The sequence below is a fragment of the Tribolium madens genome, unplaced genomic scaffold, assembly GCF_015345945.1.
Source record: "Tribolium madens isolate multiple individuals breed KSU strain unplaced genomic scaffold, Tmad_KSU_1.1 Scaffold_96;HRSCAF=242;Tcas5.2_LG5, whole genome shotgun sequence".
Taxonomy (NCBI): Eukaryota; Metazoa; Arthropoda; class Insecta; order Coleoptera; family Tenebrionidae; genus Tribolium; species Tribolium madens.
In genome coordinates, this window is record NW_025401068.1 from 7,917,323 (window position 1) to 7,936,820 (window position 19,498).

Consider the following 19,498-nt stretch of genomic DNA (forward strand, 5'->3'; position numbering starts at 1 on the left):
GCCATTAGGAAATGTGTGGCGACGCCGCAATCTCTACTTCTATTTCCAACCTTTTGACCTAGATAAAAATTAATTCCCGGAGACATAAATTGCCGGACGAATGTCTTTTTTATATAAACGGTAATTTGCCGATGATGTTCAACATAAAGAATGGATCGAATTCGAAGGCAAAAACTAACATGGGTGGAAGATAATTTGGTTTATTGACATCATGGTTTTTCCTAGAGAATTAATGGTAATACTGGGCCAACTTTTGCTTCTTTTTATCACTGCTAATCTTATTTCAGTGACTTTTATTAGTGTTTGTAAAGTTGGTATTGCTGCTAAAGCGGCCCGAAATAAATAGGTGAAAGAGCGGATGCAACGAAATCAGAAAATTTTGATCTAGTTTATTGATGTTTGACAAAACTGTTTTCTCTTTTCGACAAATTAAAAATTAATCGCCTCTTTATTACCGAACTTGGTTCTTCAAAGAGCAGAAATTAATAATTAAAAAAGACATTTTAAATACGAGTTGCTGTTTGCGCTGTAATTACTTGAAGACTTTCATTTACAAATAATTTTTCATTTACTAGATTAAGTTTTTTTTTAATTTGTAAAAAACTGAGATGGATTTTAAAGTATAGGTATCTTTATGATTTTTTTGCATTTCAGAGAGCCGGCAGCGTACGAGGCGAGGATCTTCCCTATATTCTCGGCCTTCCTTTGATTGGCGGAGGATCATTTTTTCCACACAACTACAGCCACAGCGATGTAACAGTTTCGAAAACTCTCATCCATTACATCAGCAATTTTGCCAGGAAGGGGTGAGTGCATTATTGTCACTCCGTATCCCCTTCTGCAATAACGGCTCGTATATCGGGGATGATATCAGCTAACCTGCGTAAACACAACGCAAGAATGATGCATGTATACATAATAAAAATTGCTGAAATTGCTTTTTCCAAAGACCGAAAGCTCGTTTATTACGGCCGACTTTTGCATTATGCAACGATTTAATTTGATGCGTACTTGAACTCATTTATTTTGCTACTTGTCTRAAATAGGTCGAATGGGTCATTAGAAACTTAATTACAATACTTTGCTCATCTAGTTGGCCGCGACGTTTGATAAAGCTCGGTTAACCCCATAATTACTTAGGGACGGATTTCGATAAGGACGCCTTTCTCCACCATCACTAAGACGAGCTTCTTATCCTCAACAAGGCCGGTACACCTACTAAAGCCCTAACGAAAGAAATAAGCTCTCGGCTAATCTATAGAAGATAATCCGCTTTTTAAAGGATTTATCAGTATCCGAATAGTTATTATTAGCGGCAATAAACCGGAAGAGGATAGTGTATACCCAAAAATTAGCGAAATGTAAGGATTTTTGTGGTTTAACAATCATGATACGACGTAAATAAGGCACCAAATTCTCTGTTAATCTAAACATGACACCTCAAAGTCTCTTCATTTCTCTCAGCATGCTTTTAAAGTGCTTGCTGGAAGATTCGATATTGTTAGCTGAGGCATTTTTAAGAAATTTCTGCACATTTGACAATATCATCAGTTCCGAAAGCCACAAGTTAATTAGTCGCCAGTATTTGGTGCTAACATCAAAGGAATTGTTATTTCATAAAATAACTAGATTTGTATATAATTATTCCAATGGCGTCATTTACATTGTTCAAGCTAACATTTATCAACWWAATATCCGATAGCCTTTCTCTATAGCCAGAGAAACATACGAACGTTATAATTAGGAGATCATTTCATAAACTAAACAGCCCAGTTACTTACACCAAGTTCACACAACAATATTTAATTATTAATTGATGAGACCAATMGAGATCGACCTACTTGCTAATTGGATTTATCTTTTATAACACGTTTCAGTAATGTAGTTGTCATTTTTGACAACTATAGAGGGAAAGTTCACGTGTCAAAAGCATCTGATGGATGCTTCCTAAGGGTTTTAATAACTGGATGTAAGGGGAAAAGTCAGCGACATTACTTGATGAGTGATCGTTGACTATCTATCTTAYGCACACATAATTATCTCGTACTAATTCATCTTGTGAACTAAGGGGTTCATAAATAAGTCTCTTCGACATTGTGTCAAGCGCGTGTTTTCATGCTAGTACACTCTTTTTGCAACCATCGAGATTAGGGGGGCGTCATTTGTTAAATTATTCTTTTCTTTTAAGAATAGTTGAGAAAAAGTTTCCAGCGTTCTCAGCAGAAAGCACAAGCATGCAGCTGCAGCCTAAAAACAGACTAAAGAATATAAGTGGAAGATTTTTTGAAATAAGTTATTATTGGGAAATACCTAAACGAATTTTTAAACTTTTACGTAGCTAATATAAAAAAATAGTTGAATATAGGTTTTTTAACATTTTATGTTAAAGAAAAAAGTATGGACCGATCCATTAAATTCTCCATCATCATAATTTCTTTAWCATTATAAAACGTTTTCTTATAAAACCTCACTCGCCTTTGGTGACGGAGAATTTAACAAACGCGCACGCAAATTGAATTAATTTAAAATAATTATTGTAATAAATCTATTGTTTAACTTTTTTTGTTGTTTGTTCAGGCTTTTCTTTGTTTTTAAAAATAATTCTACGAACTTATTTTCTAACTGGCTTCAATGCTTTTTTGCAATTGAATTTAATTCAACAAAGCATATATTGCAACAATTAATTCATTAATTTTTCCGTGTGTGGTACGGATATTTGTGTTGCATTTTATTTTGTTGCAACGTGATAAAGTCTTTTGTTAGTTGGTCGATAAAAAAATTAGGTGATGCCAAAAATCTGTAAGTTCTGCGCGTAAAATTCGGTTTTGTTTTATGTTGGACACTATCGGGCTTCAGTTGTTTTAGTTGGATGCTAAAACAATAAACGACAGATAATGGACTTTAGTGGTAATATCAAGGCTATAAACTGCAATCTATTTGCAAGTCCATGATGAGGTAACGAGCGCGTATCGAGTTATAAAGCTCGRTGGTGGCCATTTGAAAAATTTGGCGTAATATCTCGCCAACATTGGTGTTGTAGTAAAGATAAAGCAACACCACAGTACATAAATATTATATAAGATTGTTGTCTCCGCCCAGTAAACACAGATGAAAACTTTACGACCTCATCTGTTACAACTTACTGCATTTTTTAAACGGCGCGCGGAAATTTGATTTTTGGGAATGTTTACCAGAAATCGAATCGATCGAAAAGCAATCTTGTGTTGCTTGCTAGATTAACTCATTTCATCACGGTATAAAAATTTTATGATTGTGCTTTAAGTAAATTCAATTTTGTCGTCTCATTTTTCTCAGAGCTTCTTATGTATGAAAAATGTTAATTTAAATTAGCGGAGAGCAAAATTTTCACTGATTCAACTTTCGATAAAAAACTAATTTAAATTCACTTTTACCAGTTGTGCAAAAACTTTGTTCTTATCCCATGCTGAAATACGACCAGCTCATTACGGACCAAATTACAGACTCCAAAGTATAGTAATCAAAGTAAAATAGAGCACTACTATTTATTTTTCACAAATAAGGTTTAATTATTTTTTGAAGTCCTCCAATTTAATAAATCCGTTTAACTAACTTCGAGACAACTTACAAGTTTCGTTAATTGGACTCACTTTATACTATACTAGAATTGTTAGACAACTTATTTCTAATTTCCTAGTTTACAATTGCATTACCCTAGGCAATAGAAATGCGCATCTTGCATAATAATCGCAAGCAAGAATGAGTTGAAAATTTATTACAACTAGGGCAATATAATTTCAATTTAATAAGGTATATGATAAGACTTGAATAAATATTTGAACAATTCAATACGATAACAGCGCCAACTGCTCTAATATGAAAATGAAAATGTCATTAAACAACACCAACTAAACTAAACTTGAATTGTAATTAGCTTTTGCAGGATAAAATCACAGTCTCCACAGTAAACTTAATTTTGCTGACAAGACTATTTTAGTTTATAACTATACAAGATACCTACAGAGTCCTTAAAGACTGAAATTTATTGTTTATAAATCAATTTGATAAGGAACAATTTTATTTAAATATTAACTGTATCCTTTTTTTAATTAGTTTGAATATAGTGAAAAATATAGATTAACTGTATCCTTTTTTTTTTAATTAGTTTGAATATAGTGAAAAATATCTGAAAACTGATAAGAACATTGTTAAAATATTAATATAATAATCGATGTAGGGGTCGAAATTCAAACATAAACCATGAGAAAATTTGTATTTCTCCATTATAATGCCAGTTTTCAAGTTCGAGCACCATTTAACTATTTTAAAAGTGTAGAAACATTTTTTTAGGAAGCTCAACTATAAGTCCATTGAACATTGATCTTATGTATCTATAGCTTAACACTTTTTCATCGCTATTCTAGGGTCTATGTATTTTTTTCTATATGAATAGTAGAACTTCTTCACTCTAAATTTGTCAGTGTAACAAATTCTTGTAAAAAACTTCATTTTTTACACAGAAATCAAATTTTGTGACGTCAAAAAACACACTTAGGACGTTAGGACGTTTCCAATGTGAGATATAACCAAAAATTGCAATGCCAATTTTTTTCATACACTAGAAATCCCATAAGCGCGGTGTTTTTGTCACTATGACAGCGACAAAAGTTTGCCCTAACTATTACAGCGACAAAACGGAACCTAACTTTAGACCTTATTTGTTAATTTAGTGATTTACGTATTCATTAAATTGTTTTACCGAATTACACTCAAGCTTTTTTTACGAAGAAAACTTGACATTTTTAATTCGAGTTTTGTTTCCTTTAGGCATATAACTCAAAAAACTGCCAGAAAAAATTACTCGTCCTACGGACTCGTTCTACGGACTCGTTCTACGGACTCGTTCTACGGACTTGTAATTTTTTCAGTAGCAGTTTTTGCCAGAAAACAAAATTCTCATTAAAATGTCAAGTTTACTTCGAAAAAAAAGCTCTCGCGTAAGTGAAAATAAATAAATGTCGCCTCCGGCAGCCAGTAATACAGCATTGTAAACTCATTGCATTACTTAAATAATACTGTGGCATTAACACCGAGATCAACACACTGACTAAACCTTTATTAAATACATATTATATTATCATAAATTAACAAAATATTTTATGCTTTTAAGAGGAATTAGGTATTAAGTTTATTATTATTTGGGGAAATGGCCAGAGTATATTTTTGGAACTAATTAAATATGTTTCATGGAATATAAGAATTATTTACAAAATTCATACACTCATTAAAAACATATTATCCAAAAGAAATAAAAGTAATTTTAATTCGAACCAGTTCAGATAATTACAAATATGTAAGAAATTTGTATAGACCTAGTAATAAATTAAGTTTTTGATCTTGTGGGATTTTGCGTCAAACTTTCGAAAACAAGTCAGTGAGAAATACTTAACAAACTTTAACTCTCGTTTTAATAATAAATTAAGTAGAGTTTGAAGTACTCAAAACGCTTGTGAAATGTGTTAAAAAAAAAGTTACTAGAATCGCTTAAGAGGTATTTCGCAGCATTTTACGAGAAAATTGACGCTTTCTACTTTACGTTTTGTCCCATGTGTATRCACATATGAAACTTTCAGCTATGAAAAATGATAGACATGTTATTAAATCTGTGTCAACAATGTGATTGCTTGCACACGCTTTTGAAGCCTGGGTTTTTTACCCATCACTTTAATTTAAAATTTTCCTCAAAAAACAATGTTCTCATAAAAATAAAATTCAGAGTAAATGCCAGCCATATGGAAGATTCTAATTAGTAGTTAATTATAGTTGCAAAATAATGAAAACTGAAGTTTGTAAAGTTGCGCTTGAAACTTTTCTTAAGGATATATTTCATGATTTGAAAGACAGGTCAAAATTTATAGCGCCGCTTCTGTTGTCGTGAAACTAAATTAATAATTATCTCGAAATTCCAAACTCGGGTCAACTATTTGCTATTCATCGGCGTCTCGCATTTGGCATTTGAAAAAGGTGCCGACATGATGTCTCAGCGATTTGGCGATAGATCTTCAGGTCGACGGCAAATAAGACACMTGAAATTGTTTCGAACGAATCGCTGAATGTTCTGTCACTTCAGATATGGTTATTCTCCGGATATCACCACTTTTCTCGAAAAAATATCTGACAGATAAGTCTAACTGATTGCGCACCAATATAAAACCGATTTGCGAAGAACACGAAACGATAATGTTAATATTTTCGAAACAATTCGTGGGAGCGAAGCAATATGGCGGCGTATCCGCAAATTTATAACCGGAGCGGTTGGATATTCGAAGATATGAAGTTCATAGATAATGACATGCCCGGAGCARAACCGATGTGACATCGTAACTGCTTCCAGGGTTTCTCTCCTGCTTCATTACAGATTCAAGTGGCTGGTAAACGCATCGACCCACTAAAATTGGTCTCGTATCTGCCGCGATGCTGCTATTAGTGAGGTTGCTATAATACCTACATGATTCCTCGACTTACTAACACGCTTTTGACTGTCTTTGCTGATCAATCACCGCATACATCTCCATAAAGTATTCTCAAAAAAAACCTATGAGCATTTGCTTGAAAATGTAAGAAAACACAAAATCTTTTCACAAATGACGTTAGCTATTGTCTACGTTTTATTTTTTTATCGTGTGTTCTGCATGAAAAGCAGTAAAATGTATAGTAAAAAACACAGAAACAATATTACTACTACATAGTACATACTACTTTTATGTTGTTGGTTAATCTAGCTTGCATTGGGTCACGTTTGGGCAGCGTTTAACTGATCGAAATTTAACAAACAGCTTTAGGTTAATTTAGGCAGGCGTAGCCGCAATCGCGGCCGGTTTTTGCCCGAATTTTGGCTAACTTTAAAATTAACAAACTTTCCGACTGATCTACGGCGGATTGAATGGATTCCATGTGTTCATCGAGAAGGACGCTGTCTGCAAATGCGAGTTAGAGAAGTTGAGGAGTTTTAAGTTTCACTATAATCATGCAAATGTCGAGCTACTTTCATCAATTTTTCGGGTARCTCGCAACAATTTGTTCGAGCGAGGTTTAATCCGGGTTTCGGTGTTATGGAAGAAAAATTATTCATTTTCCTTTGAAATCAAAAATATTAAAACTGCAAGCTCAACTTATTGTCGAGGAATAGTATATAGAGGTCAAAGTTGTTGTTGACACTTGATGTCATCTTCTTCAGAAAAGAGGGGGTGTACCTCGTGTAACCTCAACCGACCACAAGAGGCGGTTTCACATAATTTAACTCACCGTCACCCGCAATTTAGGACCCTGTGTTCTCGGCTCAGCTCGAGCGGTAAAAAGCTTGAGAAAAATCAAWCTCGAGTTAAATTTTTACAAATTTTAAATTAAGCGAAAGGGTTGCAAGTTTACATTTTTATGTACACTTATCTGGCTGTTTTTCCGGAAGTGATTACTGCGCAGTTTATAGAAACATTTTGCAACCGCCAATCTTATTGTATTTGGTACAAAATCCGCTTATTTTACGAGGTGGTTAAAACGTAACAATGAAAAAGGTTTGTTTTTAAAGCAGATATAATCTGAAACATTGGTGGTTCGGACGTAATAGTATTGAAACATTATTTTTACGGTCAATAAAATAAGCTCGCCTCCTGAAGGAAATATCTATATAGCGGTAAAATATAAGTTCTAGATACAATTTTATTATAACCGAAAAAAACAATATTGCCGATTTAAGTGGCAGGGTTTAAAACAGGGTGATGAAATATCAGTTCCACCTGTTTAACAATAATGCCAACTTAAATCAATCAATGAGGAAAAAAGAAATTGGTGAAGGGATTACTTTTCAGGGATCCAAATGGCGCCGTTCCAAATGCATCAGCGTCAGAAGCCAAGAACTCACAAAAAGGACATGAAGAAATCAACACGCCTTACTGGGACACGTATGATACCATCAACCAACTTTACTTGGAATTAGGTGAGAGAAGTTTTGCAGTTCCTASCAAACATAACTATTTCGAAGAAAAGCTGGACTTTCTCTCAACACGCTCCCATCGACTTTTCTTTATCCACTCCTGGCTCCCGCTTCYCTGCCCTCATTTCAGTACCACCGTAAGTTCATACTGTTCTACCAGAAGCCGAAGTCTACCACTACTCGATCACCTTCTCTTCCCGAGTACCACTCCCTTGTTGTTTTCCTAAACCTCATCCCTGTATATTATACCGGGCTGCTGACAGTTATAAAATCAGAACGTTCTCTCGAAGCTCGGGGAATCGTAAATTTTTTTTGGTGTGAGATTGTAAAAGAAAAAGCTTTTAGTCGTAAAAATCGAGTTTGGCTCTTTACTTTTTATCGTATATATTTGTTAGATATAAACCGGATAAGTAAAGCAAATAAAACTCTTCAGTAGGAATTTTTACTAATTAGCAATGTACAAAGTAGGAAGTTTTAATTAACTAATGTAAACTGGGAAATATTCACTAAAACCGAGATTCAAAATAAAAGCAGCCCCAACGTCACTCGGAAGAGGCTATTAATAATATGTGGCGATATTCTATCAACCAAAGTACAGTTTCAAGTTACGAAATTAAAGTGGAATTTTCTCGTAAATCATGTTAATTAAAAGTGATTCTAAAATATCGTGTCATTGAGATTAATGAATTTGTAAAATTATTTCCTAAGAATTTCGGTTGTGTTTTTCCTCGCAAATAAGACCCACGTCTCCATTTATCACCTAAGCGGTCGCACTCGAATACTTGCCAACTTTTCTGCAATCAGTCTGAATAATTAATTTGGAGCAAAGCTGCACCATCGATTATTAGAAAAATCAGACGATAACGTTTCTGCATCGTGATTAATAGCCTTTCGACTGCTTGCAACCGGGGTTTTATTCAATTAAAACCGACCCAGATGTCCAAGGACCAGACTTTTTACTAAAACATTCAAGCATTTCGTCTTATTCACTTTTTGAGCACAACTCTACTTTGTATTCTTTTACACAGTTTTATTCCATAATTGTCGCAATGAAAACTTTCAAGAAAATAATTATTATTGCACTCTACGGGCGAAACTCTTTTATTACACTCACAATGCCCACAGAAGAAAAATATTTTTATAACTAATAATCTAACAAGGTTTTCAAATGTCAGACACTCGTCTAGTTATTGATAGAAATATTTCAAAACTCTAGTCGTCTCCAAACCCACAAGTTTGGCCAAATTTTTTGTAATTTGCCTCAAACTCGTTTCATAGGACCTTAAAGCACTCTTTTTTAAAATATCTCGTGACTACGCCACTAGTTTTTAACTATTTATTTATTTACTACGCTTTGCTTCATATACTGTCTAATAATAAATAAATATAATAAATAAATAAATTTTGGAGATTTCAAAAGCAATAATATACGTTTTCAGTTAATCGAAATAAAAATGTGAACACTGAATGAACAGTTACAAGTCAGGAACATCATTAAACATCAACGTCTCTATTAAAGTTTTCTTTCGTTGTAGTAGTTTTACTGCAAGACTCAAGTAACCACTCGTACGTGTTACAGGAAACCGTCCGGAGATGAGAAATCATTACCGAGGACATAAAATGTCACTCTGGTTGAATCTCATACCCCAACTACACAGACCTGGAGAAGGAGACGATGTTTCAATGAGGCATCATCATTTCCAAGAAGAAGATGAGCAGTATTATGACGGTAACGTTCTAATTATTTCTTCTTAAATACAAATAAAAAGTTTGCTTTTGTTGTTGGAGAAATGAAAAGYTACACAAAGAAAAACTTGAGACTTGACTAAACAATAATAGAAAAATTAAACAATTCTGTTGCGAATGAATTCAGCCGTGAAAATCCAAATCATTTATCTTCGCTCGGAATTAAAAAACTTTATTTTTCACCAAATGCACTCGTATTTTGACGAGTCTTAAAACACGATTTATTCAGAAAACTAATTTACGAGTGTAATTTGGGTAAAAATTTCATGCATTTTAAGCTTCATTTATTAATTACGTTGCATACAGGGTGTTCGATGCAAGTCGCCCCGGCGAATAACACCTAAACTTACTTCTTTTTTTCAGAAAATAAATATCTAAGTAATAATATTAATTCTTAGCTTTCTTAATAAATGTATCAAATTTTTTTAGTCATCCGGTGTTGCTGGAAATGCTACCAAATTTAGTTTTTCAAATAGAACACCTATGTTTTTTCCTCGAAACAATAATAATTGACATAAAAAATACGGTAACCACAGTTTATTACATGTTGCCTAACACAATGCAATCTCAGAAAACATCTTAAACCTTAGAATTTTATAAGGAAATTGGTCGCGTAGCCTGATTTTTAATTTYAAAGGAAWGGTGTGAATAAAAAAATACTTGGATACAGTTTAATTGTTGGTTTGACAAATCTAATTTGTCAGATGAGCGAGTTCTCTTATGAAAACTCTTCGATTTTCTTGGTCTTCACTAAGAAACACATGTTTTTTAGTTTTAAGAAGCGAACCTGTTCGTCTCATTTGTTTTTCAATTCGACTAAATATCCAACAATTTGGGTGAACTCTATTTGGGTATTTTTCTCTAWACTGTCTTTCAGCTTCCGCTCTATTTTTATTGCACTTAAAAAACACTTCAAACWGATCTACCAATTCGTCGTAATTATTATCATCCATTATTAAAAATCTCAATAAGATTTATTGACAAAATAACAATTAAACGGTATCCAAGCATATTGCTTTTTGCATGAATACCTTGACAAGTAAAATCCGCCTACATTGCAAAATTTGCTAATAAAATTCTAAAATTTAAATTGTTTTCTCAGTGCATTATGTAAAGTAAAATGTAATAAATAATTGTTTACTGTATTTTTCATGCCATTTATTACTGTTTCGAGCAACAAAACATAGGTGTTCCATTTGAAAAACTAAATTTGGTTGCATTTCCGGCTACACCGGATGTGCCAAACAAAGTTGATGCATTTACTAAGAAAACCAAGAATGAATAGTATTATTAGAAAATTTAGTTTTTGAAAAAAACAAGTAAGTTTAGGTGTTATCGGCTGRGGCGACTAGGACCGAACACCCTGTATATTTGTGTRTACGGCCAAAAATTTATCATGTATCTACAAAAATAGGATTGCAAACGCACTGTACGAGATTTGGTGTAAAAATAATTATGCTTTTGCAGGTTCCGTCCGTCCCCAAACCAAAGAGAAGCCCCCGTTAGTGCATGTGATAGCCCCGCCGCCCCCTGCAACAACCGTGCGTGTTCCTCCAGCCACAACATCACTTCCACCGCCGCCTCCAAAGTCCGACACCGCCCTTCAAGCCACGACGACCGAATGCCCCCCTAATAACACCATTATCGTCCCAAGCGTAAGCAAGAACAACAACTTGCTCAGGAAACTAGCGTCCAGTCACTACCAAAGTTACACAACAGCCCTCACCGTAACAATAGCAGTGGGTTGTTTCCTCCTCTTATTGAACATCGTGATATTCGCTGGCATCTACCACCAGCGCGACCGCAGTAAGAGCAAAAACAAAAAGAAAGAGGAGCTCGCGGAAGCCGGAAGTTGCAGTAGTTCTTCCGGAGAGAACTACGACAAGGCCTTCGAATCCCGACAGATTTCATACGAGTGCGGCGGCAAATTGCCCTATGAGATCTCCAGGGGGAATTTCACGTCTTCGTACGGAGAGTTCAGCTGCGACAAGCGCTTAGAAATGCAGATGACGGAATTACCGCTTCAAGAGTTCAATTCATCGCCACCACCGGCCAAGAGGATAGAGAGCTACCCGCCAGATGTCACGTCTACGAACCAAGAGAAGCCCCCGGTGACCAGTCCAGGTATTCCGGAGCCGCCGCCGCCTCCCAAAGGCCAACCCCCGGYCGCGTGCAATCAGACCGGTATTCTAAGGACGCAAGGAGCACCTACTACGCCAGGAACTATGAAAAAACGCGTCCAAATACAGGAAATTTCTGTTTGAGTGTCAGTTTTCTGTTGTGAACTAATCAAAATATTACAACTGAAAATCAAAATCATATCGGACTGAACTTGATTTTTAATATAGTAATCGCACTGTGATTGTCATAAATTTATTGTCATGAGCTAAGACGGTGACGATTTTATTGGTTGAGTTTTTGGAAGGCCGTTTTTTGTTACCTTCGAATCTGTTGACATACGTAGCATAGACAAAGGGCCAATCTGCTGTTTAATGTTGGAGCTATTCATTGAGCCGCTTTATGAATAAAGAAGCTTATCAACAAAGGCCACAAACTAAAAAAAATATTTGAAAATTATTAACATTTTAATATAAATAAAGAAGTAAGAAAATAAATGAACTATGGCTGCGCTTTGTTGAAATTGTAGTTGAATCACTAGTTTCAAAAACATATAGAACTCACATAGAATAAAAATGGATTTGGGGTGTTTCTGAAATCAGTGCTTCAGTTAGATTTATTTATAATTCCTCTTACTGTGATTACCATAGCAAAAATTTTAAACCAATCTACAATTTCATTAGAACGCAGGTTAAATTGGTTTAATATGTATACACTTATATTTTTAAACAAACTGAATTTAAAACCAGCACACTTAGTATAACATACATCTTTAAATAAAATATATAAAAACATATAAATCTAAACAAATATTTAACAAAATGGAATGAAAATAAGACACGTAAATTGATTTATTGTACAATTTTTTTATTTAATGTTCTTTTGCTTTTTCAAAAGACGACCATTTATATTGTTTAATTTTTACAATTTTTTTAGACTTTGAGATACTAATATGTAGTAATAAATGAGATTACTGACAAATTATTGCTCTTGACTGAAACTTGTTTACTGAGTGCTAAACTTTACTAAAATTTGTTAATCGAAAACGAAGAAGCTTTGCTGCTTTCTTTATAAATATTTAAATTTCATTACGGTCGGTCTGAATAAATTTCAACTTAATCTGGTTTTATAAAGGGTCTATAATCCACGAAAGAATTGTTCTTAGTGTAAATTATACTAATCAACTGTATAACAGCAAACAAAATTAATCTTTCTTTTGGCACAATTTATTACCCCGTATCTGATTTTAAAAGAGTAATTTTAGTTGAAACAATTAAAATGGCATGTTATTATTTGACGACGGAACACCAATCATACGATTCTAGTAAAAAATGATTACCATTTTAATCGCCACTTTTTTATGTATGCAGTCGCATCCACTAAAATCCATTTAGCGCGTCTGCAATTTTTGTCTATAAGCAATTCCACACATTTTTCCATAATGTAATGCAAAAGTATACGACCAGTGCGGACCAAAACTGCATCAATAAAACCATTTATTTGAAAAGCGGCGTCAAAATATATTTTATATCAAGATTGGCATGCGACTATGCTATCTGTGTTTGGCGTATTTGTGTTCTGCCGGTCTTCCACAACCAGAGTTTATATTAAAAATTTGGGAATTGAGTTACGTACCCTAAAATAATTTTAGCTTGCATTATGAAACAATAAGCCAAGTGTAACAAAGGAATTTGTTTAATTTTATGATAAAATATTATAATAGCACAGTGGTGCTACTTGTAAATTTCTATAAATAAACAAAGTGCTGAATCAAAATGTATTGCTTCTTTTATATCGTTGATAACTGCGAATGCAAGTTTAGACAATCAGTTGCTGTTTTTGTTTAGGTTTTCAGTTATCAATGATGTAATCCAGGGACTGATCCGACCGATTTTATCGCATTCCTTTGTTGTAAATATGCGATTTTTCTACTACCACATGATTTTGAAATCACAGTTTTTTTTCTAATCGCATATTTATATCGCTCGGTTCGGAGATATGAGTGACTCCACATTTTGATGAGATGAAAGCGATTCCTTTAAATTTTATATCATTAAAGGATACGGTGTTTACTGTACAAGAATACATCCTTTATCGATGTGACATCTGAATTGTTTAAATAATAAATGCGATTATGACGGTTGCATCTTTTCATTCTCCTTGTAATGATTTGCTGTTTACCCTATTCATTTTTGCTTAAACTAGAGACGATAATAATTTTCTTTGTGTTGGTAAGACGTTTAATAACTTCCCTTGACATTGACACATATTTTATCCACTTTACTCCAGCACCAAAGTCTAAGATACAATGATTTAAACTGACTCGTGGGAGGCAGAAGATTTCCATTTCCCATGAGGGTTAATTGGACCACGATGGCAACAGCCTGAAATAACTAGTTTCGGACCAACTATCTATTGATTCTTGTCACCACCTGACTTAATAAAACATCAACGAACATCATCGTATTTACAAATCAATTTACGACACTCGCTCTAATAAACTCGCCTTTAAACCCAAATCTATTAAGCAAATATTTTGAGATCCTTGCTCGGTAAGGCGTACTTGCCACGATTCACACATATCACGTTACACACTAAGTAGCCTAATGAAACTATTCAAAAACTCCTAACACCTCCTTTCTAATTGACAAATATTGGTCCTTTGCGAAATTATTGATCRGCGAATTCCTGAAACTTGACATCCCTTGGAAATCCGCACCACGTGTGACGATTTGCTCGCCTTTGTGCTCCACATAAACGCAAATTTCCGACTTGAATAACATGGTTATAAACGACTCTTTTATTAATTGTCCACTACAGAGCAACATTTAGGGTGTAGGACGTGCAGTCGGCACTCAAATCTGTCATATTGCGCATCTACAAATGAAGCGCTGGGAAGCGCTAGACGACCCCCAACCCCGATGAAGCCTCCACGGATCCGAATTTTTCGGGTGAAGTCAAGTAAGTTCCATGTTTGCACAACCCATAATTGCTATTGTATAAATTGAAAAGTGTGGCAGTGCTTGAGAATGTTAGCTCAGCGATTATTCACTCGCGAGGTTTGTGCTAATAGCAATTATAGTTTTCGTGAGCACCGCCACCGGCTCCTGGTCACACGATGCACTTTGCTTAAACTTATTAATCAAATTCAACAAGTCTGAAATTAGCGCCTATGTAAAGTTATTGGCATTTTTGCGTGGGTAAATAAAACAAATTACTGCTAACTGCGACCACGTAAAAAAATTATTGCCAATAGACGGATGAAATAACTCCCAGGAAAATTTCCGACAAAGGCGGAAAAGTTTAAATAAATTAAAACTAAGATTTTGTCTCGCAAGTAACACTGGAAAAATTAAAATGGACGTTAAAGTGTTTATCCATCAATAAATACTACTTAGTAAATATCATACTACTAATTATCATTATCAAAATACATCATATGATTAAGTTCAATATTTACACTCTTTCAAGTGTAATAAAGTGCTCTTATCAAAAGATTGCAGCTTTAGCTAGATATTACTCTAGACAATAAACAAAACATTTTTAATACGAATTAACGGAATTTATTTAAGATCTTACAATAATAGATTGTGTTTTATCCACTTAATCTAACATAATAAAGGAATTAAATATTTAACAGGTTATTAACGGTTTAGTAATCGATCTGTATGGATTTCTTTAGTTTCTCTTTTTCAAATTTTTGGGAATTATTTATTAATCTTGGAGGATTTATAATGCAGAATAGAGAAATCTTGAATTAGGAATTTAATTTTTTTCTAGTGTAATTATCGTAATCTTAACTCAATTTTTCTATAAAAATCAATAACAAAAATACTATTCAATTTTTGTTTTCTAATCAAAACTAGACGAATGATTTCTGCTGTATCAAGTTCTATGCAAAATTTTACTCGACTGATCAAAAGCAAACATTTTGTTTTGCACTAGTAATATTTTCACATTGAGCATTTTTGTATTTTTATTATTTAAAAAATGTTAGACAATAATAAGAAACTCGATTAGGTAGACTTGATCCAAAGTGTAAACGGTAGCTATATTTTTGTTTCTAAATAAAGATACATTGGATCTGTTTTAAATAGGTACAAATTGCCTAATTGGAATTGTTAATCGATTAAAACTTTTAATATGGTCATCCAATATTCTTGTACACAAAATGGGCGTGTCTTATCTGTCACTAACACTATATTTGTAGTGGAATTACTATCAATTCAGCGAACTGTCATTATATTTTTATAACAATTTCTAATCAAATACTTATAGCAACATTTAAAGTAGATCAAATAAATTCYAAGCCAAATTACTATTACTATTAGGTACTTTTGTAGCAAATAAATAAAAACAAAAACACAAAAATTATTTTAATTACATAAAAAATGGTTAAAGGAAACACAAATTTACAATTTTATCATATTATTATAAAAAATACACGTCCTTTTTAAAATGACAGAAATAAATATTGCGATAAAAATTGGTAAAATAAACACTATCGTCCGCGACATTTACTGTTAACGCTCCAATTCCTTTGAATTATTTCAACTTTAAAAAGCAAAAATGGTGTGATGCATAGCTTCAGGCATAAATAAACTTTACTTATACAAAATACAGAACGTTCACAAAAATTAAGTGAAGCATCAATTGACCTTGTAAAAATTTCGAAATGCAATTACACTTTTCAGTATTTAAACCTAAATTGCACCGTTTAAAGTTGTTCGAAGACACATTATATTTAAAAGGATTCTGCATCGCCGTAATTTGTACTAACTGCTGAATAAAGTGTCGAATTTAAAAGCAATGAAATCAAAATATTCGAAAATTTCAACATGACGATAATTTGTGGGTTGTTTTGAGGGACCTAGACCCAAATTCGAAACAAATTAATATTGTCTTCTATTAACAAAAATAATAAAATTATTAGTCGGATATTATAATCCAAAACTCATATTTGGCACGATCATAAATTAAATAGTAAATCGCAATAGGAGAAAATAGAACGAAGGATTAAAAAGTTGTTCAAAGGCGTCCGTAGAAGATTGTAAATAATAAAATTTGTAAGTTGTAAAAATTTCAAATTCTTTAGAATTTAAGTAGTGYATAGGTTTTACCGACAGAAACGTCGATAGTATAACAAATTATTTAATTATTATAATATCTTCGGTTCAATAACTCGCATGTGTCATCTGCTCGCTGCGTCACACTAAATTGCAACAAAAAAAAAAACCTGTTGCAGATGAAAAGTTCGATTAATTGTAAACACATCCCTTAATATAATACACATGTCAATAACAATTAATGATTGCAGCATGGTACAAAAGCGTGACGTAATCGCTTTAGTATACAATCAAATCGAGCTAGAGGTACAACCTGTACAGGTTAATCCATCTAATTTATCGTAAGCACAAGTAACGTTACCACTATGATGTATATAAAAGGTAGCGCATGCCATCCTGCCATTCATTTCAGTCTACAATACGAAAAGTGAACTTTGCAAGTGTATGTGAAAAGCTCTTTGAAATCGAAACTATCCGCGCTTGTGCCATAAAATTCAATAACGATTATTTATTAATTGTGGGAAGATATTTGGTGCGAGTAAAGTGCATGTGATGCTTCAGTCGGTATGAAGACTTAGTTAAAACTCCAGGTAATTAACTGTGATTCACTCAAATCAAAATTAATTAAAGCGGCCCCTCGTTCCGGGCTGTATGTGAGCAGCATTAGGAAAATTGGAACTAATGACGCGAATTAACATTCATTTTCTTCCAATTTCGTAATTGTGTTGAGTGCTTCAGGACGCAAATCACACATAAAAGCCTTAAAAATACGAAATAATTTTTTGTTACAAAAATGTGACTAAATCAAAATTCAGCAGCGTTTTCTATAAATTAAAGAAACGTAATAATCCACGTGTTAATTATGCGGCATTATGTCTTTAGCGTGATGTTTTGTTTGTTTTATGGCTGTAATTTTCAATGTGYCCGGGTAGCAATGAATCAAATTATTACAACTATCCTAATCGAATTATGTAGGGCAATTTCGTGATTATTTGCGCAATATTTTAAATATGTCGTAAAACTGTTGTCTAATTTTGGTCCATAACTTATCCTAATAGTCGAAGCATCCTCTTTAAATCAACAAGAAGTAGGGGGCCATAATAATTAAATAAATCTCTTGAATTTTTCGATTTCCAATAACAGTTTCTCATATGATGTTTAGAAAAGACATTGAATTGTCATAGCAGCGACACGAACGCATAGAAAACAAAATTGTTAACAATTATAGTTTTACATAATTATTTCTTATTGTTAAACTCTAAAACACAAACTCAGTTTGATTCAGTAGGTATGTACAATTATTTTCTTCATTTATTTTCTAAATATAGATTTACACCAACACGAGAAATTAAAATCAATTTCTTATTAAAATATTAAACTTAAATTTGTTAGGGGCTGCGACGAAATTTAAAACCAGTTTGCCACAAGTGGCACACTGGATTAAATCTTTAATAGCAATTTAAATATTTTCTTTCTCTTCCGAAATTCCACATTGTACGAATTGATTAAATGAAAAACTTGAGCATTATTGGTGTGACCCAATAGTGCAAGAACATGCGGCCGTTTCGAGTCGCATAAAAATCAAGGAACAGGTGGTCTATAATCGTGGGGAAAAAGCTTGCTGCATTTCACCTACACGAAGGTATACAAAATCCATCTCTTTCCTGAAAAATTTATGAGGGTTTTCTGTAACTCGAAAAAGTCAATAAGATTTCAATTACTGTTAAAATTAGAATATTTCTGGTTTGCGGAAATTGGAAACAAAGTCGTCAATTGCACAAACTTGATCTGATTTATAATTTATGTATTAAATGGGAGATAAATATTTATCCTCACATGATTTATCAAGAATTTAGCATTTTATATACACTACCCAATATGGATTAAATTAAAATTCATTTGAAACTGGAAAACTAAGCAGAAATTAGATTCCAAACAGAAGGTATAAATGAGTGCAATAAAAATTTGTTAAACATTAAAATGTTGATAGGTAATTTTAATTTACGATGTGGTCTCCCGATAATAAAATTCTACTACCTGTTCAATAAATATTTTACAATTTCAAAATGTTAGTTTATTGTTTTATCTGTTAATTTGGATTGGTTTTTAAATTTATCTTATTGCTCCTTTACTATACTTACGTAATTTCTTCTAAATTGTTTTAAATCGAAGAAGATAAGTACAAAATAAATATCTCTTTAAAGCCGCACCGACCCAGACTATGCCTTTTACATTTGTTAAGTTATCAGGACAGGAYACAGGACGTCAGGGACACAAAGTTTATTAAAATTTTAACCGCAAGGTTAAATTAATAAGAGCTGAAAAATTTTTCAGTAACACTTTCCTATTATGTTCTTCAAGGATGTTAAACTGAAGAAAATTTGCAATTTAGAATCATATTCTGATATTACTGATTATATTTTTGAATCCTAGTCAGTGTTTCTAATAATAATTTAAATTTGTTTTAAATTAATTCAAGCAATCATACTAATAAAATACATCAGTTTTAAATTAATTCAGTAAATCTTGATTAAATTTTGCCAACATTAATAAATTTCCTAACATGATAAATAGTATAATAAAAGAAAACATTTTTACC

At 33.0% G+C, this 19,498-nt stretch overlaps 2 protein-coding genes across 4 annotated transcripts in view; both read left to right on the forward strand.

Moving 5' to 3' along the window:
* LOC123012513 (neuroligin-1-like) overlaps positions 1-13,968 on the forward strand; it is a 111,753-nt gene extending 97,785 nt beyond the window's left edge. For both annotated transcript variants that reach the window (XM_044410497.1, XM_044410498.1), the window contains exons 9-12: positions 655-806; positions 7,845-7,972; positions 9,549-9,698; positions 11,183-13,968. In XM_044410497.1, the coding sequence (XP_044266432.1) occupies positions 655-806; positions 7,845-7,972; positions 9,549-9,698; positions 11,183-11,979 (1,227 nt within the window). In that variant the 3' untranslated portion in view covers positions 11,980-13,968. The remainder of the gene's footprint in view (positions 1-654; positions 807-7,844; positions 7,973-9,548; positions 9,699-11,182) is intronic.
* A 692-nt stretch (positions 13,969-14,660) lies between these two features.
* LOC123013826 (sodium/hydrogen exchanger 9B2) overlaps positions 14,661-19,498 on the forward strand; it is an 11,129-nt gene continuing 6,291 nt past the window's right edge. Inside the window, exon 1 of one of the 2 annotated variants that reach the window (XM_044412631.1) lies at positions 14,661-14,794. In XM_044412631.1, the coding sequence (XP_044268566.1) occupies positions 14,755-14,794 (40 nt within the window). In that variant the 5' untranslated portion in view covers positions 14,661-14,754. Of the gene's footprint in view, positions 14,795-17,272; positions 17,490-19,498 lie in introns of those variants that run through there. The other variant, XM_044412632.1, reaches the window with a different exon arrangement.